This window comes from Capricornis sumatraensis, chromosome 2, assembly GCF_032405125.1.
Source record: "Capricornis sumatraensis isolate serow.1 chromosome 2, serow.2, whole genome shotgun sequence".
In the NCBI taxonomy this organism is placed as follows: domain Eukaryota; kingdom Metazoa; phylum Chordata; class Mammalia; order Artiodactyla; family Bovidae; genus Capricornis; species Capricornis sumatraensis.
Genome location: NC_091070.1, coordinates 56,750,113 through 56,769,628, shown reverse-complemented (window position 1 = coordinate 56,769,628; position 19,516 = coordinate 56,750,113). Strand labels below are relative to the sequence as shown.

At 42.3% G+C, this 19,516-nt stretch overlaps 1 protein-coding gene across 2 annotated transcripts; it reads left to right on the top strand.

Annotated features, from left to right (window-relative positions):
• Nucleotides 1-258: 258 nt before the first annotated feature.
• CIAO2A (cytosolic iron-sulfur assembly component 2A) lies at nucleotides 259-18,929 on the top strand. Of its 2 annotated transcripts, XM_068965666.1 has the most exons (5): nucleotides 259-524; nucleotides 4,063-4,227; nucleotides 15,153-15,202; nucleotides 17,632-17,677; nucleotides 18,516-18,929. In XM_068965666.1, exons 1-5 carry the CDS (start codon nucleotides 401-403, stop codon nucleotides 18,611-18,613), a joined length of 483 nt encoding a protein of 160 aa, XP_068821767.1. In that variant the 5' UTR covers nucleotides 259-400; the 3' UTR covers nucleotides 18,614-18,929. The 2 variants fall into 2 exon arrangements, with proteins under 2 accessions (XP_068821767.1, XP_068821768.1); XM_068965667.1 differs by lacking the exon at nucleotides 15,153-15,202.
• Nucleotides 18,930-19,516: the final 587 nt, after the last annotated feature.

Genomic DNA, 19,516 nt, shown 5'->3' with positions numbered 1-19,516 from the left:
GCGGCGGGTAACAGACCGTTACCTCCCACCATCAACCCCCACCACCCCCGCCGCCACCGTCAGAGACTACAGGTTCCATAATGCAGCTCGCCGTCTTCTAAAGAAAACGCCCATACGTCCCAGCACGCAACGCGCCTCACGTGCCTCCAAGGATTCCCTCCCCCCCCCCAACCCTTGCTCCGCCGAAACCGAGCAAAGCATACTGGGGCTTGTAGTCCTTGCGCCTCCTTTCCCTAGGTCCTCCGCGACAATCCGTCAGGTCCCGCCTATTATCTGCTCCCCTGGACATTTAGGCTTCTCTTGGCCCATTTGAAGACCAGGAAGTTGATAACTCGCGAGGCTCGCTACTGAGAGACGGTGGCTCGGATGGGACAATCGCCAGGGATGGCGGAACGTGAGGATGGAGCGGGTGTCCGGACTGCTCTCTTGGACGCTGAGCAGATTCCTGTGGCTCTCGGGCCTCTCTGAGCGGGGAGCTGCCCGGCAGCCCCGGATCATGGAAGAGAAAGCGCTAGAAGTATATGGTAATTAATTTTGTCCAGGGCACCATTCGGTGGTGAACGTGGAGGCTGGGGTAACGAGGGTTTGGAGTGTAAACTCGGGTGTTTTGCTGTATCTCCTTGGCAAGAGTAGAAAACTTTTTGTCCCGACTCTTAAATCACGCGGGCATGTGGGTCTTCCTTAAGGCGTAGGCTCTTGCTAAATCCGGAGCAAGCCGAGTCTGGGTTATTTTCCTTTTGTGCCCCCCATGTTCTAGTGGCCATCTCAAGACTTCTGGGCAGAGGCGTTTAAGATCCTTGATTAGGAAGCAGAACTGGCCTAATTGCCGCACTTGAGCCTCCTTCCTTCTTATCCCTAACCCTGGACACACACTCCTCTTTCCACCGTTGAGGATACTGCTGGCCCAAGGTCACAGCCAGTCTCTTCTGCAGAGGCAGTAGGCAAGAGGTCCCCACGAGCCTGGCCATGAAATTATAGTTCTTTAACACGCCCACACCTGGAGTGCAAAAGAATACACACGCACTGAGTTTTATATGTACATATAACACACATAGTTTTTATGTGTATATTGGACATAGAATATTGTCAATTCAACCCCTGGAACCATCTTCCTTGTACAGATGAGGAAACAGGTTTAGAGAGGTTAAACAACTACCTGGGGGCCACTCTGCCCATAAGGAAGCAGCAAAAACCAAAGCTCTTCTGTTTCCTAACTTGGTGCACTTTTCACCACTTCACGACTGCTTTATGAGTTGCCTTTTTGCACTTATTAGTATTGTTTTTGAGACTACAAAGACTGAATCTAGCGCTCAGAGATTCCCGCTAACCCCAACCTAGGGTAAAAGTCTAACCGCAAGAATGCAAATAATGCAGGTAAGAATTATAGACCAGTAGAAGAAGCCAGCAATGTTAAATGCCTTTGGCACTACTCTTGTTTACCTCTTGCTAGGTTAGGACTTAACCCTAGTCAGGTGACCGGTGTGAGTGGAATGATTTCCCCAAAGCAGTTAGACAGATTCCTGTCCCGTCAGGTCTCCATCTCCAGCATCTAGGGACAACAGGGCACTGGGGCTACAACTTTGGAAGAGGGAGATTTCTTGTCCTCAAACTTACCTTGAAGGGGACCTTTATACACAAAAAAAGAATTTTTAAAAATTATGTGCAGTACAAGTACCTGTATGAGAGATACAGGCAGAGCGGAAAGAGAGTCAGTAATCTCTGACTAGGGGATCTGGAAGGACTTTAAGGAGAAGGGGTCACTTGAATTGGGCCTTGAAGCATTAGGATCTGGGCCTGTAAAGGGTACATGGATTACTAAGCAGAGGGAAGAAGCAAGATTATAGAGGTAAGAAAATAACTTGTTTAGGGAGCGGCAGGCAGGGCTACAGGATAGGGTTTGTGGTGAAAGGTGGGTTGGATCCTGAAGGTTTAAATATAAATGAAAAATTGAATATCAGTGCAAAACCAGTAGAAGAATTTTAGTCAAGGGAATAATGTGAGGAGAGCAATATTGCTTTCTTTCTAAAGAAATTAATCAACTGTTCCAGATCACTGGAACAGTAGAGAAGTTGGATAAGGGGTGAGATTTAATTTCAGAGTCATTTAACATGTAAACAATATAATACAGCTTGTGTATGTGAGCCTTACAGGGAAAAAGGCCTAGGGTGAGGGGGAACAAACTCCTTTTAAGAAAACTTGTTTCCCTGAGCCCCAAGTTTCACCAGTCTTGCAAAGTTTCTTTTTTCTGCCTCCATTCTCAAATTCTGTTTCTAATCAAATGATAAGCTCAGGAGTTGCTGGGGAGAAAGTAGAGCTTGACTGATTTGTTTTTCTCAGCAGGATTTCTGATTACAAGAGTGCTGTAAATAGTAGAAGGAAACCTCAGGCCTGAGAACATCAAGCTTGTCCCTTGCGAACTGCTTTTTTTCTACCTCACCATTTCTTATTCTCCTTTTCTATCTTCTTCTACAGCCTTAGAGTAAGAAGGAAGCCTTTTCCTCTGCAATGCCAACCCCGCCTCCCACATCTTTGATCTCATTCATTCCTGTTTATTTTACCAGCCTCCTTAAAGTTCAGTGTCCCTTCCTCTATTTGGGTTGTAAAAATATACTCATTTCCCTTATTCTTGTCACTGTTCTAGCTTTTTTAAAACCCACTGCCCTTTGCCCTTTCCTTCTTCCCTTTCAAAGTCCTAGGATTATGTTTTCAGTTCTTTCTCACGTCCCCTTTTGCAAGCTGGCTTCTACCTTCACCCCTCGACTGAAAGTGCTTTCTTGCAGCTGACCTCCTGACTAATAAATCAGAGACCTGGTTTGGCTCTCATTAACCTGAATTTTTCAGCAGCACTTGATGTTAATAATCATCCCCTTTCCTTCTCTACTGCTTTTTGCTTTGCTTCCTTCTGACCCCAAATTAGGTGCTTCCTACAGATCTATCCTTGGGTCTCTTTCCCTTTACATTTGTGGTTCTCCAACCTGGTTGCACATAAGAATAACCTGAGGGATTTTTTTTTTAAGTCTCAGTGCCCAAGTCCTCCCATGAATCAGTTAAATCAGAATCCTGGGGAGGGCTCAGACACCAGATTTTGTTTTGTTTTGTTTGTTTTTGAAGCATTCCTAGTGATTCCCTTGTTTGGCAAAGGTTAAAAACTATGGTTATACTCGCTGTTGTTTGTGAATCCCATGTGTTCAACAGCCACTCTCGCCTTGGTTCTCTTAAACCTTGTGCTACAATTCAGTGTTGCTGAAATGTTCCATTGGTTTGCCCCTTAAGCACCTCAGAATGATTACATGTGAGATTTAATCCACTTGTCTTAGTTCCCACCCAAATTTCTTCCCTTTTTCTTCTCATTTTATCTTGCTTCTTCCAGGCAGTTAGATTTACAATCTGAGTCATCTTCCTTTTCTCTCTTTCTTTGTCTTCTATGTCCAAACAATTGTCAGAGTCTGTCGATTCTGCCTTTGAAATTACTTCAGTGTCTGTCTTCTCCTCTCTTACTGTGGTCATGTCCCTGTTTTAGGCTTGGCTTTTTCATCCAGTATCCCTGGCTCTGCTCTTTAGTGTGAGTCTGCCAACTGGTGAATGAGTTACCAGCTGACAGTGTAACACTGTCTTGAATAGTTATTCTGTTGTCTATAGCTGACTTTAAAAGACCCTTGATGGGCTGGCCTAAACTCTTAACATCTTCACTTAATGCTGAGTTCCTGGCAAACTAAACTTGTTCATTTGGAAATGCTTCAAAATGTTAGCCATTTTTAAAGACAGTTCAGATTGTATTTCCATAAATCCTGAAACTAACTTATTTCTTTCTCTTGAGCTTGTGTAACACTTTCCCATTTGCATATTCTCTCTGCAGAATTAGATCCAAGAAACTGGACATGAGGTACTAATAATCCATGAAAATTATTTTCTCAAAAGGAAATTTCTGTCAGAAATCTGGGGAGTGACTGTATTATTTGCTCAAACAAAAAGAAGTCAGTGTTTGGATTAAGACTGGCAAAATCAATTGTATTTAGAATATCCATGTTTTAACATAAGACCTTGTTTCTGATGATTCTTTAGATTTGATTCGAACCATCAGGGATCCAGAGAAGCCCAATACTTTAGAAGAACTGGAAGTGGTAACGGAAAGTTGTGTGGAGGTTCAGGAGATTAATGAAGACGACTATTTGGTTATTATAAGGTTCACGCCAACAGTACCTCATTGCTCTTTGGCGACTCTTATTGGTAAGGTTTTAGATAAAGATATTTATATATTGATACTGAATTATTCTAGCTGATACTGACCCACAGTAACAATTAGCATCATTGATCATACTTTATGGTTTACAGAATGTTTTCTGTAGTTCTCACAATCAACGTATGAGTCAATATTAGGTTTATTTTACAGATGAGGAACCTGAGGCTCAGGGAGTTTAAGGGACTTGCTCAACATTGTATAGCCAGGAGATGATGAAGCTGAGGCTCAACCCTAGGTCTCCTGACTTGAAGTGTGTTTTTACTTTAGCTACACCATGCTGCTGCTGCTAAGTCGCTTCAGTCGTGTCCGACTCTGTGCGACCCCAGAGATGGCAGCCCACCAGGCTCCCCTGTCCCTGGGATTCTCCAGGCAAGAACACTGGAGTGGGTTGCCGTTTCTTTCTCCAGTGCATGAAAGTGAAAGGGAAGTCGCTCAGTCCAGGGACCCCATGGACTGCAGCCTAGCAGGCTCCTCCGCCCTTGGGATTTTCCAGGCCAGAGTACTGGAGTGGGTTGCCTCCAGGCTAAAATTCCAGCTCTGTTAGTTCTGTCACTTTGTGGCCTTGGGCAAGTTACATAACCTTTCTGAGCCTATCACCTTACCTGTAAAAATAGTGATAATAAGGGTAACTGGAACCTGGTAGACTACAGTCCAGAGGGTCGCAAAGAGTCAGACAGGACTGAAGTGACTTAGTGCATGCGTGCACACTTGTGCATACACACACTGAGTTGTAGAGGTTAAGTAATAGAAAGCATGAAATAGATGAGAAGTGTTTTTTAGTTCTCCTTAAATATTATTCTTTAGTTATATGGTTATATAGGAACATGCTAATCACATTGATGTATTTTGTAACCATATGGACTAGTTCTAGCCTTCCACAATTATAAATAAACTATAATGAAAAACTTTACACATAAATATTTTTATTTATCTCTAATTATTGGTTCGGGATAAATTCCTGTAAGTGGAATTATTGGGTCATATGGTCGAAATATTTTTAAGCCTCTGGGTAAATATTAGGAAGTCCTTATTAAAAAGTTCATACTAGGAATTCCCTGGCAGTCCACTAAGTTAGGACTCAGTGCTCTCACTGAAGATGACACATTGCAGAGGGTTTGGAACCATTTGCCTCAGATTGGAACTTGAACCCATGTGCCAGGACTCAAACCCGGCCAGAACCCATGGTCTTCCAACTGAGATCACACTGCTGGTTTCAGGACCTGATGAAGCTCAGGTTCTCGATGTCTCACTGCAGAAAGAATTCAGTGAGAGACAAAGTGATAGGTAAGAAGTGGATTTATAGAGAGAAACACACTCAGCAGACAAGAGTGTGGGCCATTTCAGAAAGCAGGAGCAGCTGTGGTAGAAACACTCCACAGACAAGAGTGTGGGCTGATGCAGAGGGTGAGTGTGGCCTCGAAATGCGGTGTGGTTAGTGTTTATGGGCTGGGTAATTTCATAGGCTAATGAGTGGGAGAATTATTCCAACTATTTTGGGGAAAGAGTGGGAATTTCTAGGAGTTAGGCCACTGCCCACTTCTTGGTCATTTATGTCAGCCCTGGGGCTGTCATGGCGCCTCTGAGTGTGTATCTCCAGTATACAGAGTCATGGGTCTAGTCGAAGTTAACTTGCCTGCCATCTTGGGCCCATTTGATTCTAATTAATAAACTGATTGTGTCCTCGGGCTATGTCATTCTTTCAAAGGTTGTGCTCTGCCCCTTTCCCTCCTGTTTCAGGTTCTGTCCCTGGTCAGGGAACTAAGATCCCACAATCTGGGCTGTGTAGCCAAAAAAAGAAAAAAAAAAAAAAAGAAAGAAAGAAAATTCATTCTCTTTGACCTAAGAAGTAAGGAACTAGTTTCCTAGGAGAAGACAGTAGCATTTACAAAACATATAGGGTAAATTTATAATAATAAATCTTGAAAGAAACTATAGTATCTATTAATAAGGATATGATATAATGCAATTTCTTAATTTCTGTTGAAAATGAATATAATCAAGGAATTAAACTATCTGTGTGAGAAGTGTATGAAAAAGCTTGAATGATAAGTTGAATTATTATCATTTTAGTTATTTTAAAACAAATGTTTGTGGATAAAGATTGAGAGAGCACATGAAATAAAAATAACTGTAAAGATGTCAAGATTAGTTTATGGTTGATATTTCAGTTCTGTACACTTCTTGAAAAGAGTTTTGTCACTTTTTTGGCCCTTTTGATACGGGTTTCAGTTGAGACCCTTGGCTTTTCAGTGGTTTGCCTAGCAATGTATCATAGTAACTGTTCAAGCAACATGATTGGAAAACTCGATGAAGAGAGTCATCTTTCTGTCTGATGCATTAGAAGGCATTTCATATGAGCAGGTAATACTCTTGCAAGAAAGAGTGGGTCTTGAGAAGATGGTCATATCCCAGGTCACATCTGAGTCCCTGGGACAGCCACCAAGTTTGGGTTCTTAGCTTCTTGCAGGAAAGAATTCAAGAGCGAGCGAGCCATTAATAAAGTGAAAGAAGGCTTATTCAGGGAGGAAACACACTCCATGGGCAGAGTGTGGGCCACCTCCAGAATGCAAGAGAGACACCAAGGGTATAGGGGTAGTCAGTCTTTATAGATGTAGGTAATTTCATAGGCTAATGAGTGGGAGGAGTAGTCCAGCTATTTTGGGGGAATCATTGAGGATTTCCATGAATTGGACCACCACCCACTTCTTGACCTTTATGGTTGGCCGTGGAGCTATTGTGATGCCTGTGGGTGTGTCATATAGCTTGCTGATGGGTTATGATGAGCTAATACTAAGGCTCAAGGTCTGGTGGAAATCAACTTGTCCAGCATCTTGTATCTGTTTGGTTCTAATCAGTTTATGTCACATCCTCAGGCTAAGTCATTCTTTTAAAGGTTGTGCCTTGCCCTCTTCCTGTCTCAGTACTAAGCAGAGAAAAGCACCTGAGTAGGAGTTCCACTCTGACTACTTAGGTTGTTACCTACTCAGTTACTCTGCAGTCCATGGGGTGGCAAAGAGTCGGATACGACTGAGCGACTTCACTTTCACTTTTAACTTTCATGCATTGGAGAAGGAAATGGCAATCCACTCCAGTGTTCTTTCCTGGAGAATCCTAGGGACAGGGGAGCCTGGTGGGCTACCGTCTATGGAGTTGCATAGAGTCGGACATGACTGAAGCGACTTAGCAGCAGCAGCAGTTACCCTGGTATGTAATTCCAAAGACAAGGAAGACACAAAGAGGGTGAGTGGGTATGATCTTGAGTGGCCTCAGTCTGCAACAGCTTAAAGTGGGGCTTCAGTTCCTGGTCAGGGATTGAAGCCAGCAAAAGCACTGAATTCTAGTCACTGAACCAGTGGTCAGTGACAAGGCCCAAAGCTTTGCAGAGAAGAATTCCCACAAAGACGGAAAGTAGTAAACAAGTAAAAGTGTTTATTAGGAAAAAAAGAATACAGTATGTGTGGATAGACACACGGACAGACTCAGAGTCATGCCCTAGTGGTATTTTGAATACCTTTACGGGGCATTTCTTCCAGGTTTCCTTTGACCAGTCGTCTTGCTTGCCAGGTTCTGAGTCAATATTTGGTGCGTCTCAGGGTCCTCCCTTTTGTGCCTGTGCATCTTTTAGCCAGGATAGATTCTAGCAAAGAGGCCTCTGAGTAGTTGCATCACTTGCTCTGAGGTGATGCCACTTCTCTTCTGACCTCCAAGGAGCCTTTCTGTCCTGTGTAGTCACGGAAGTCTCCTTTAAGAATGAGGAATATGTGGTCTTTTATCTCTTAACTTCCCTGATAGCTCAGTTGGTAAAGAATCCGCCTGCAATGCAGGAGACCCCAGTTCGATTCCTGCGTCAGGAAGATTCCCTGAAGAAGGGATAGGCTACCCACTCCAGTATTCTTGGGCTTCCCTTGTGACTCAGTTGGTAAAGAATCACCTGCAACATGGGAGACCTGGGTTCGATCCCTGGGTTGGGAAGATCCCCTGGAGAAGGGAAAGGTTACCCACTCCAGTATTCTGGCCTGGAGAATTCCGTGGACTATATAGTCCATGGGTCAAAAAGAGTCATAGACAGGACTGAACGACTTTCAGTTTCTTATCTCTTAACTGGGCAGAGCCCACCTCCTCCCCTCCATTGTCCTGCTATTTTTGTCTTAGAGTTTCAGAACAAACTCCAGCTGTTTGCCCCCAGGGCCCATATATCTCCTGCCTCAGGTTAGGGCAGAAAAACCACTTGATAATCTTTTGCAAGAAGGCAGGAGATGAAGGGCATAGGATTTGCAGTCTAGATTTAACTTCTAGCTCCTTCCACTTGTTAGCTATGTGATGTTGAACAACTCACTTGTCTTGGTTCCTGACTGTAAAATGAATATGATAAAATAGTAATAGCTAACATTTATTGGATACTTAATTATGTGTCAATTACTGTTTTAAGCGTAAAAATATAGTTACTCCTCATATGTAATAACCTTATATTTAGTGGTACTATTATAATACTTATGAAAACAGATAATGAAACTGAACTTCAGAGAGGTTAAGTAACTTGCCTGGTGTCACATAGCTAGTGGTGCAGTGGAGCCAGTTTTGAACCCAGAGTATCTGTCTCAGTAGTATTCTATACTGCCTATCTTGAGAATACTGATATTCAAAAAAGTGCTTTGTGAATGCCTATCTTGAGAATACTGATATTCAAAAAAGTGCTTTGTGAATTGTAAAACAGTTATTGTTTATGGGTAAAATACTTACCTGAAACCATTCATCTCAGATTGGGACTTCACTGAGACTCCAGCCCAGCCAAAATCCTGCCTGGGACTTAAGGCACATGGCCAGGACTCTAACCTAACCAAAACCCAGTTTGGGACTAGAACCCAAGCAGCCAGGACTTGAACCCAGCCCAAATCCACGGTCTTCCAATTGAGAGCATACCTGGTCTCAGTACCTAATGAAATGCAGGTTCTTGATATCTCATCACAGAAAGAATTCAGTAAGAGACAAAGTGATAGGTAAGAAATGGATTTATTTAGAGAGAAACATATTCCACAAATAGTGTGGACCATCTCAGAAGGCAAGAGTGGCCTTGGGAGAAGCATGTGCCACAGACAAGAATGTGTGCTGTTGTGGAGGGTGAGTGCGGACTCGAATCTGGTGTGGTTAGCTTTTATAGACAGGGTAAGAGTGCTGGGAGAAATATCAATAACCTCAGATATGCAGATGACACCAGCCTAATGGCAGAAAGCGAAGAGGAACTAAAGAGCCTCTTGATGAAGGTGAAAGAGGAGAGTGAAAAACCTGCCTTAAAATTCAACATTCAAAAAACTAAGATCATGGCATCCAGTCCCATCACTTCATGGCAAATAGATGAGGAAAAACTGGAAACAGAGACAGACTTTATTTCCTTGGGCTCCAAAATCACTGTGGATGGTGATTGTAGCCATGAAATTAAAAGATACTTGCTCCTTGGAAGAAAAGCTTTGACAAACCAAGACAGCATATTAAAAAGCAGAGATATCACTTTGCCAACAAAAGTCCATATAGTCAAAGCTATGGTTTTTCCAGTAGTCATGTATAGATGTGAGAGTTGGACCATAAGGAAGGCTGACCACCAAAGAATTGATGCTTTCGAACTGTGGTGCTGGACAAGTTGAGGGTCCCTTGGACAGCAAAATCAAACCAGTCAACCCTAAAGGAAATCAACCCTGAATATTCATTGGAATGCCTGATGCTGATGAAGCTCCAGTACTTTGGCCATGTGATACAAAGAGTTGACTCATTGGAAAAGACCCTCATGCTGGGAAAGATTGAGGGCAGAAGGGAGCGACAGGATGAGATGGTTAGATGGCATCACTGACTCATTGGACATGAACTTGAGCAAACTCAGGGAGATAGTGAAGGACAATGAGGCCTGCATGCGACAGTCCATGGGGTCCCAAAGAGTCAGACATGACTTAGCAACTGAACAACAACAGCAGCAAAGTTTATGTTGTGTCCTTGGGCTGTTTCATTCTTTCAAAGGTTGTGCCCTGCCACCTTCCCTCCTGTTTGCGTTATGCTCAAGTAACAGACAGTGTAGGAGCAGAGTGAGGCGAACCCTCTAGACAAACTTTAAGGCAGATAGATACTCTAAAGGGAGACCCTTCAGCCATGAAATTAAAAGACGCTTACTCCTTGGAAGAAAAGCTATGACCAACCTAGACAGCATATTCAGAAGCAGAGACGTTACTTTGCCGACTAAGGTCCGTCTAGTCAAGGCTATGGTTTTTCCTGTGGTCGTGTATGGATGTGAGAGTTGAACTGTGAAGAAGGCTGAGCGCCAAAGAATTGATGCTTTTGAACTGTGGTGTTGGAGAAGACTCTTGAGAGTCCCTTGGACTGCAAGGAGATCCAACCAGTCCATTCTGAAGGAGATCAGCCCTGGGATTTCTTTGGAAGGAATGATGCTAAAGCTGAAACTCCAGTACTTTGGCCACCTCATGTGAAGAGTTGACTTATTGGAAAAGACTCTGATGCTGGGAGGGATTGGGGGCAGGAGGAGAGGATGACAGAGGATGAGATGGCTGGATGGCATCACTGACTCGATGGACGTGAATCTGAGTGAACTCCAGGAGTTGGTGATGGTCAGGGAGGCCTGGCGTGCTGCAATTCACGAGGTTGCAAAGAGTCGGACACGACTGAGAGACTAAACTGAACTGAACATCTATTTTGGAATTAGTATGTTGTAGACTTTAAGGTAGACCCAGGTTCATTGTCGCTCATCTAATCTTTTTTCCTTTCCTGGAATTTTAAAAATGATTCTGTGAGAAAACTGGATGGTACTTTGTTTGATTTATCTTCTCTATCTGGGGGTTTATGTGCATGCATACTAAGTCACTTCAGTTGTTTCCAACTCTTTGCGACCCTATGGACTGTAGCCCTCCTGGCTTCTCTGTCCATGGGATGCTCCAGGCAAGAATACTATAGTGGGTTGCCATGCCCTCCTTCAGGGGATCTTCCCGACCCAGGGATCAAACCCCAATCTCTTACGTCTTCTGCATTGGCAGGTGCATTCTTTACCACTGGTGCCACCAGGGAAGCCCATCTAGGGATGTAGACTTAGTTAAAATTGTATTCCTTATTTTGTGGTGGGGAAGAAGTGAAACATTGCCACTGAGGCTCTGTTGCAAGGTGATTTTTAATTTCTCTTAGAAGACTCAACTAGAAGAAAAAAAATTATTGAAATATGACTTGGTATTGGGGTAATAAACTGAACTTCAGAGGATCTTGAGGATTCCAAATTTGAGAGTGCTTTAAAAAGTGGCTCTTGAGAAACCTATATGCAGGTCAGGAAGCAACAGTTAGAACTGGACATGGAACAGCAGATCAGTCAGTTGAGTTGCTCAGTCGTGTCCGACTCTTCTGCGACACCTTGAATCGCAGCACGCCAGGGCTCCCTGACCATCACCAACTCCCGGAGTTCACTAAGACTCACGTCCACCGAGTCAGTGATGCCATCCAGCCATCTCATCCTCTGTTGTCCCCTGCTCCTCCTGCCCCCAATCCCTCCCAGCATCAGAGTCTTTTCCAATAAGTCAACTCTTCACATGAGGTGGCCAAAGTACTGGAGTTTCAGCTTTAGCATCATTCCTTCCAAAGAAATCCCAGGGCTGATCTCCTTCAGAATGGACTGGTTGGATCTCCTTGCAGTCCAAGGGACTCTCAAGAGTCTTCTTCAACACCACAGTTCAAAAGCATCAATTCTTCGGCGCTCAGCCTTCTTCACAGTCCAACTCTCACATCCATACATGACCACAGGAAAAACCATAGCCTAGACTAGACAGACCTTAGTCAGCAAAGTAATGTCTCTGCTTTTCAATATGCTATCTAGGTTGGTCATAACTTTTCTTCCAAGGAGTAAGCGTCTTTTAATTTCATGGCTGCGGTCACCATCTGCAGTGATTTTGGAGCCCAGAAAAATAAAGTCTGACACTGTTTCCACTCTTTCCCCAGTTTCCCCATCTATTTCCCATGAAGTGATGGGACCAGATGCCATGATTTTTGTTTTCTGAATGTTGAGCTTTAAGCCAACTTTTTCACTCTCCTCTTTCACTTTCATCAAGAGGCTTTTTAATTCCTCTTCACTTCCTGCCATAAGGGTGGTGTCTCTGCATATCTGAGGTTATTGATATTTCTCCCAGCAATCTTGATTCTAGCTTGTGTTTCTTCCAGTCCAGCATTTCTCATGATGTACTCTGCATATAAGTTAAATAAACAGGGTGACAGTATACAGCCTTGACGTACTCCTTTTCCTATTTGGAACGAGTCTGTTGTTCCATGGCCAGTTCTAACTGTTGCTTCCTGACCTGCATACAGATTTCTCAAGAGGCAGGTCAGGTGGTCTGGTATTCCCATCTCCTCCAGAAATTTCCACAGTTAATTGTGATCCACACAGTCAAAGGCTTTGGCATAGTCAATAAAGCAGAAATAGATGTTTTTCTGGAACTCTTCCTTTTTCCATGATCCAGCGGATATTGGCAATTTGATCTCTGGTTCCTCTGCCTTTTCTAAAACCAGCTTGAACATCAGGGAGTTCGCGGTTCACGTATTACTGAAGCCTGGCTTGGAGAATTTTGAGCATTACTTTACTAGCATGTGAGATGAATGCAGTTGTGTGGTAGTTTGAGCATTTTTTGGCATTGCCTTTCTTTGGGATTGGAATGAAAACTGACCTTTTCCAGTCCTGTGGCCACTGCTGAGTTTTCCAAATTTGCTGGCATATTGAATGCAGCACTTTTACAGCATCATCTTTCAGGATTTGAAACAGCTCAACTGGAATTCCATCACCTCTGCTAGCCTTGTTCTTAGTGATGCTTTCTAAGGCCCACTTAACTTCACATTCCAGGATGTCTGGCTCTAGATTAGTGATCACACCATCATGATTATCTGGGTCGTGAAGATCTTTTTTGTACAGTTCTTCTGTGTATTCTTGCCACCTCTTCTTAATTTCTTCTGCTTCTGTAGCTCTATACATTCAACAAAAACAAGACAAGGAGCTGACTGTGGCTCAGATCATGAACTCCTTATTACCAAATTCAGACTCAAATTGAAGAAAGTAGGGAAAACCGCTAGACCATTGAGGTATGACATGAATCAAATCCCTTATGATTATACAGTGGAAGTGAGAAATAGATTTAAGGGACTAGATCTGCTAGATAGAGTGCCTGATGAACTATGGAATGAGGTTCGTGACATTGTACAAGAGACAGGGATCAAGACCATCCCCATGGAAAAGAAATGCAAAAAAGCAAAGTGGCTGTCTGGGGAGGCCTTACAAATAGCTGTGAAAAGAAGAGAGGCAAAAAGCAAAGGAGAAAAGGAAAGATACAAGCATCTGAATGCAGAGTTCCAGAGAAAGGAGAGATAAGAAAGACTTCCTCAGCGATCAATGCAAAGAAATAGAGGAAAAGAACAGAATGGGAAAGACTAGAGATCTCTTCAAGAAAATTAGAGATACCAAGGGAACATTTCATGCAAAGATGGGCTTGATAAAGGACAGCAATAGCATGGAACAACAGACTGGTTCCAAATAGGAAAAGGAGTACGTCAAGGCTGTATATTGTCACCCTGCTTATTTAACTTACATGCAGAGTACATCATGAGAAACGCTGGGCTGGAAGAAGCACAAGCTGGAATCAAGATTGCCGGGAGAAATATCAATAACCTCAGATATGCAGATGACACCACCCTATGGCAGAAAGTGAAGAGGAACTAAAAAGCCTCTTGATGAAAGTGAAAGAGGAGAGTGAAAAAGTTGGCTTAAAGCTCAACATTCAGAAAACAAAGATGATGGCATCTGGTCCCATCACTTTATGGGAAATAGATGGGGAAACAGTGGAAACAGTGTCAGACTTTATTTTTGGGGGCTCCAAAAAGTGCAGATGGTGATTGCAGCCATGAAATTAAAAGACACTTACTCCTTGGAAGATAAGTTATGCTATCTAGATACCTAGATAGCATATTGAAAAGCAGAGACATTACTTTGCTGACTAAGGTCCGTCTAGTCAAGGTTATGGTTTTTCCAGTGATCATGTATGGATGTGAGAGTTGGACTGTGAAGAAAGCTGAGCTCTGAAGAACTGATGCTTTTGAACTGTGGTGTTGGAGAAGACTCTTGAGAGTCCCTTGGACTGCAAGGAGATCCAACCAGTCCATTCTGAAGATTAGCCCTGGGATTTCTTTTGAGGGAATGATGCTGAAGCTAAAACTCCAGTACTTCGGCCGCCTCATGCAAAGAGTTGACTTATTGGAAAAGACTCTGATGCTGGGAGGGATTGGGGCAGGAGGAGCAGGGGACGACAGAGGATGAGATGGCTGGATGGCATCACTGACTCAATGGACGTGAGTCTGAGTGAACTCCAGGAGTTGGTGATGGACAGGGAGGCCTGGCGTGCTGCGATTCATGGGGTTGCAAAGAGTTGGACACGACTGAGCGACTGAACTGAACTGAACTTAGTTTTAAGTTTTTGCATGGCCTGACCTGTTGTAAGCATTCCAAAGTTTAATGAATCAGTTGATCTTTGATGGAAGGTGAATTGATGTAGCAGAAAGGATCTGGGGTTTTGCAGTGGTTTGGGTTCTAATCCCAGCTCGGTCACTATACTAGCTCTTTGATCTTCGGCAAGTTACATTGTGACCTTGGTTTCATGATTTGTAGAATGAGGTTGATAAATCTGACTCAGTGGATTATCATGAGGGATTTTTAAGGTTGTGCTTATATGTTAAAGATGCTAGCTAAAGGTGCCAGCCTCAAAGGAGGCCTACATTGGATTGAGTCTAAGCGGTTTTCAGCTACTGTTTTGTACAGAGATACCTACACATAGCTGTATCCTTTTCGAAAAACCAATAAAAGAGATAATTGATGCATTTTTTTTGCCCCCCTCCACAGGGCTGTGCTTAAGAGTAAAACTTCAGCGGTGTTTACCGTTTAAACATAAGGTAAGGAATGTATTTGTTGTTTTATAACAGCATTGTTGAGATTTGTTGCACATATCATACAACCACCTATTTAAAGTATAGAATTTAGTGGTTTTTGGTATATTCACAGAATTGTGCAGCCATCACTACTATACTTTAGAACGTTTTCATTATCCCAGTAAAAACCCCATATCAATTAGTAGTCACTACCCATTTTTCCCAAACCTTCTCCCATCCCTGGAAGTGGAATGTTAGTCCCTCAGTCGTGTCTGATTCTTTGTGACCCCATGGACTGTAGCTCACTAGGCTCCTCTGTCCATGGAATTCTCTAGGCAAGAATACTGGAGTGGATTGCCATTCCCTTCTCCAGGGGATCTTTCCAACCCAGGGTTTGAACTCGGGTCTCTGCATTGCAGGTAGATTCTTTACCATCTGAGCTACCTGGGAAGCCTATCCGTCAGTTCAGTTCAGTTCAGTCGCTTAGACTCTTTGCAACCCCATGAATCGCAACCACTAATGTACTTTTGTCTGTATAGATCTGACTATTCTGGATGTTTCATTTAAATGGAATCATACAATCTGTGAGCATCAGGATCTTTTCCAGTGAGTCAGTTCTTTGCATCAGGTGACCAAAGTATCGGAGCTTCAGCTTCAGCATCAGTCCTTCCAATGAATATTCAGGACTGATTTCCTTTAGGATTGACTGGTTGGATCTCCTTTCAGTCCAAGGGACTCTCAAGAGTCTTCTCCAGCACCACAGTTTAAAAGCATCAATTCTTCGCCTCTCAGCTCTCTTTATGGTCCAACTTTCACATCTGTACATGACTACCAGAAAGACCATAGCTTTGACTAGACAGACCTTTGTCAGTAAAGTAATGTCTCTGCTTTTTAATGTGCTGTCTAGGTTTGTCATAACTTTTTTTCCAGGGAGCAGATGTCTTTTAAGTTCATGGCGGCAGTCACCATCTACAGTGATTTTGGAGCCCAAGAAAATAAAATCTGTGACTGTTTCCATTGTTTCCCCATCTATTTGCCATGGAGTGATGGGACTGGATGCCATGATCTTAGTTTATTTAATGCTGAATTTTAAGGCAGGTGTTTAGCGCTCCTCTTCACTTTCATCAAGAGGCTGTTTAGTGCTCTTTGCTTTCTGCCATTAGGCTGGTGTCATCTGCCTATCTGAGGTTATTGATATTTTTCCTGGCAATCTTGGTTCCAGCTTGTGCTTCATCCAGCCCGGCATTTCACAAATTTCCCTAAATTACCAAAGTAATGAGTATATGGGGTCTTCCAGGTGGCTCAGTGGTAAAGAATGCACCTGCCAATGCAGGAGATGTGGGTTTGATCCTTGGGTCAGGAAGATCTCCTGGAGAAGGAAATGGCAACCCACTCTTGCCTGGGAAGTCCCTTGGACAGAGGAGCCTGGTGGGCTATGACTCTACAGTCTATGGCATCATAAAAGTCAAACATGACTTAGTGACTAAACAACACCACCAACAAATGAATATAGATTGGTTTTATATCACCTCCTCTGTTGTTCACAATAAGAGTTACTGTAAATGACATTGACGGAATTTATATGCTGTTTTGTATTTTAAAGAAAACTGAACAAGATGGTCTCTAAGGTCTCTTATAGCCAGAATAGGTTATGATTTTTTCCCCATCATGAAAAACATTTATCTCAGTAGTGAATAAGTATATGAGAATTAGATCATGTGCTCCAATGTTCCCTGAAGAATAGACATGCTATCTTCAGGGTAACTAAATCATGCTATCTTTATCATATAGCATGATTCAGTTACCACAAGATTTGCAATAATTTTGTGGGTTTGTCTCAAAAACTTTGGTTCTTGGAGATTAGCTCATTTGAGCAAGTGAGTGCAGCGGGACCCAGAGGGATAGCTTAACCAGTGGTGTACTTGAAAATAAATTTATCAAGATAATAGTAGATGAGAAAATGACGATACTGAAAACTATATATCATGACCCTGTTGATATAAAATAACGGAATAAAAATAAACTTCTAGCCTTGGTGGGTATGTGTGTTGTGAAAAATTACGTGGGTACAGAGAAAAGTATGGAAGAAAGTACACTAGATTAATGTGACTTTCTTTTGGGGTGGGGCAGGGAGTAAGTTTAGATATCAATTTGGGAAGAAAAGGCAGAGTACAGGGGAGATATTCTGGAGCAAAACATGTATGAGATCTCATCTGTGTAAAATCGTAGATTTGTGTTTATAAAAAAATAATGGGAATACCTCCTGTGGACTTTCCCCATGTGACCAAAAAAAAAATTCTTGTAACTTCAGCCTTCATTTTCACAGAGTGTGAAGATGTATCCCAAGTCTTTGATGCTGGAAACAGGATTGGGCTTTCATCCCTAGGCTCTGGAGTTTTTATATTCCACCTCACTCATCTAAATGTTTTGCTTTCAATGTATTTTTTTCCTAGTTGGAAATCTACATTTCTGAAGGAACCCACTCAACAGAGGAAGATAGTAAGTGAATTTTGAACCATTATTAGAAAACAACTTTATATAGTACTTTATCTTGGATATTAGGTTCTTCTGCCAGCCAAGTGTCTAAAACTGGGTCCTTTGCAAAAGAGTATAAAATCAGCTACTAGCTTTTCCTTGAGAAGAAAGTAATTTTTTCAGTGAAACTCTGGGTGAACTAGAATTAAGCCCTGTGGATATTGACTGGTTTAGTCCAGGGGCCACACATCTGCAAAGAATATGCAGCTCTGGAAACCTTGACTTATAGACTCTAAGGAGAGCTTGACTCTTTTCTTTGGTGGCAGAATAGAGAGCTGTATATTTGAAACTGAAATCAAAGGTCCAGAAAACAAAGCATTAGGGAATCTCGGGGTAGGGGTTGTCTTTGTGAGTTTGGATTAATGTATTATATTGATTTTTTTTTGTTTTTGGCCATGTTCTGTGGCATGTGGGATCTTAGTTCCCTGACCAGGGGTTGAATTGCAGCGTCGTCCCCTGCAGTAGAGTCTTCCTGGGTTAATGTATTAAAGTGGGAGTAAAGAACCTTTTTTTTTTCTTTTTTTTTTTGAGAACGTTTTTTATATAAAGACTCTCTGGCCTACAGAGAAAAACAAAGTGGCAACCACTTAAAAACAGCAGAGATGGAATTCAGGAAAAGCAAAACTGGAATTACAGGAAATTTTTTTTTCTCTTTAAGTCTTCCTTTCAAAACTTACAAATATTTAGCCAAAACCTGCATCAAGTTTTCAAGGAATTAAATTCTATTTTAACAAACTAATAAAAATATTATCTGTTGCTGTATATTGACAGAGTTACACTAACGTGTGTGTGTGTTTTGCAGTCAACAAGCAGATAAATGACAAAGAGCGAGTGGCGGCTGCCATGGAGAACCCCAACTTACGGGAAATCGTGGAACAGTGTGTCCTGGAACCTGACTGATAGCTGTTTTAGAGCCACTGAAGTATAATCGTTTGATATATTTGTTTAAAGTCTTTGTAAAATGTAAAAGATTCATGTTTAATACATAGGTGATTTGTACCTAAGAGCATTTTTTTAAATGATGATTTCCAAGCAAGATTTAATTATCAGGTAGTACTTAGTTTGTTCAATGTCTAACATTCTCAGGATTTGTAACCCTTAAATGATCAGACAAAAATATTTTCTAGTTATTGTGTGTAAGATGAGTTGCTATTTTTCTGATGCCCATTCTGATGCTTTTCGTGTCAAAATATTTACTGTGCCCAAGTGTATTCATTTTAAACCATTACTCTGTAAAATAAATAAAACAGAGATGATTCTTGTACACACATTAGAATGTTTTTATTTAATTGAAAATTTCAGTGTAAACACTCAAAGATACTTCCAAACCTTTATTTTCTGATTATTATGTAGAATCAGAGATAGGAGACCTAAGGCTTCCCTGGTGGTCTAGTGGTAAAGAATTCCCCTGCCAACACAAGGGACAAGATTCGATCCCTGAGATTCCTCATGCCATGGAACAACTAAGCCAGTGTTCTGCAACTACTGAAGCCCACACGCCTAGAGCCAGTGCTCCATAACATGCGAAGCCAGGGCAATGAGAAGCCTGCACACTGCAATGAAGAGTGGCCCCCGCTTGCGGCAACTAGAGAAAGCCCATGTGCAGCAACAAAGACCCAGCACAGCCATAAATGAATGAATGAATTAATCAATCAATATTTTTAAAATCTATTTTAAAAAAAGAACTAAAAAGAGCCCTTAAGATCAAGCCTGGGCCCTGCTTTCCTTCAAGAAGAATCCTAGATCCATTTATAAATAAGGAACAAATGGGAAGAGGGCCAGAACTGCTTGAGGTTTCAAGCC

Excerpts from the sequence above, each read along its gene's own strand:
- CIAO2A (XM_068965666.1), top strand. The coding sequence starts at position 401 with ATGGAGCGGGTGTCCGGACTGCTCTCTTGGACGCTGAGCAGATTCCTG. Across the intron at positions 4,228-15,152 it reads CTCTTTGGCGACTCTTATTG|GGCTGTGCTTAAGAGTAAAA; the intron begins GTAAGGTTTTAG and ends CCCCCTCCACAG. Across the intron at positions 15,203-17,631 it reads GTTTACCGTTTAAACATAAG|TTGGAAATCTACATTTCTGA; the intron begins GTAAGGAATGTA and ends TTTTTTTCCTAG.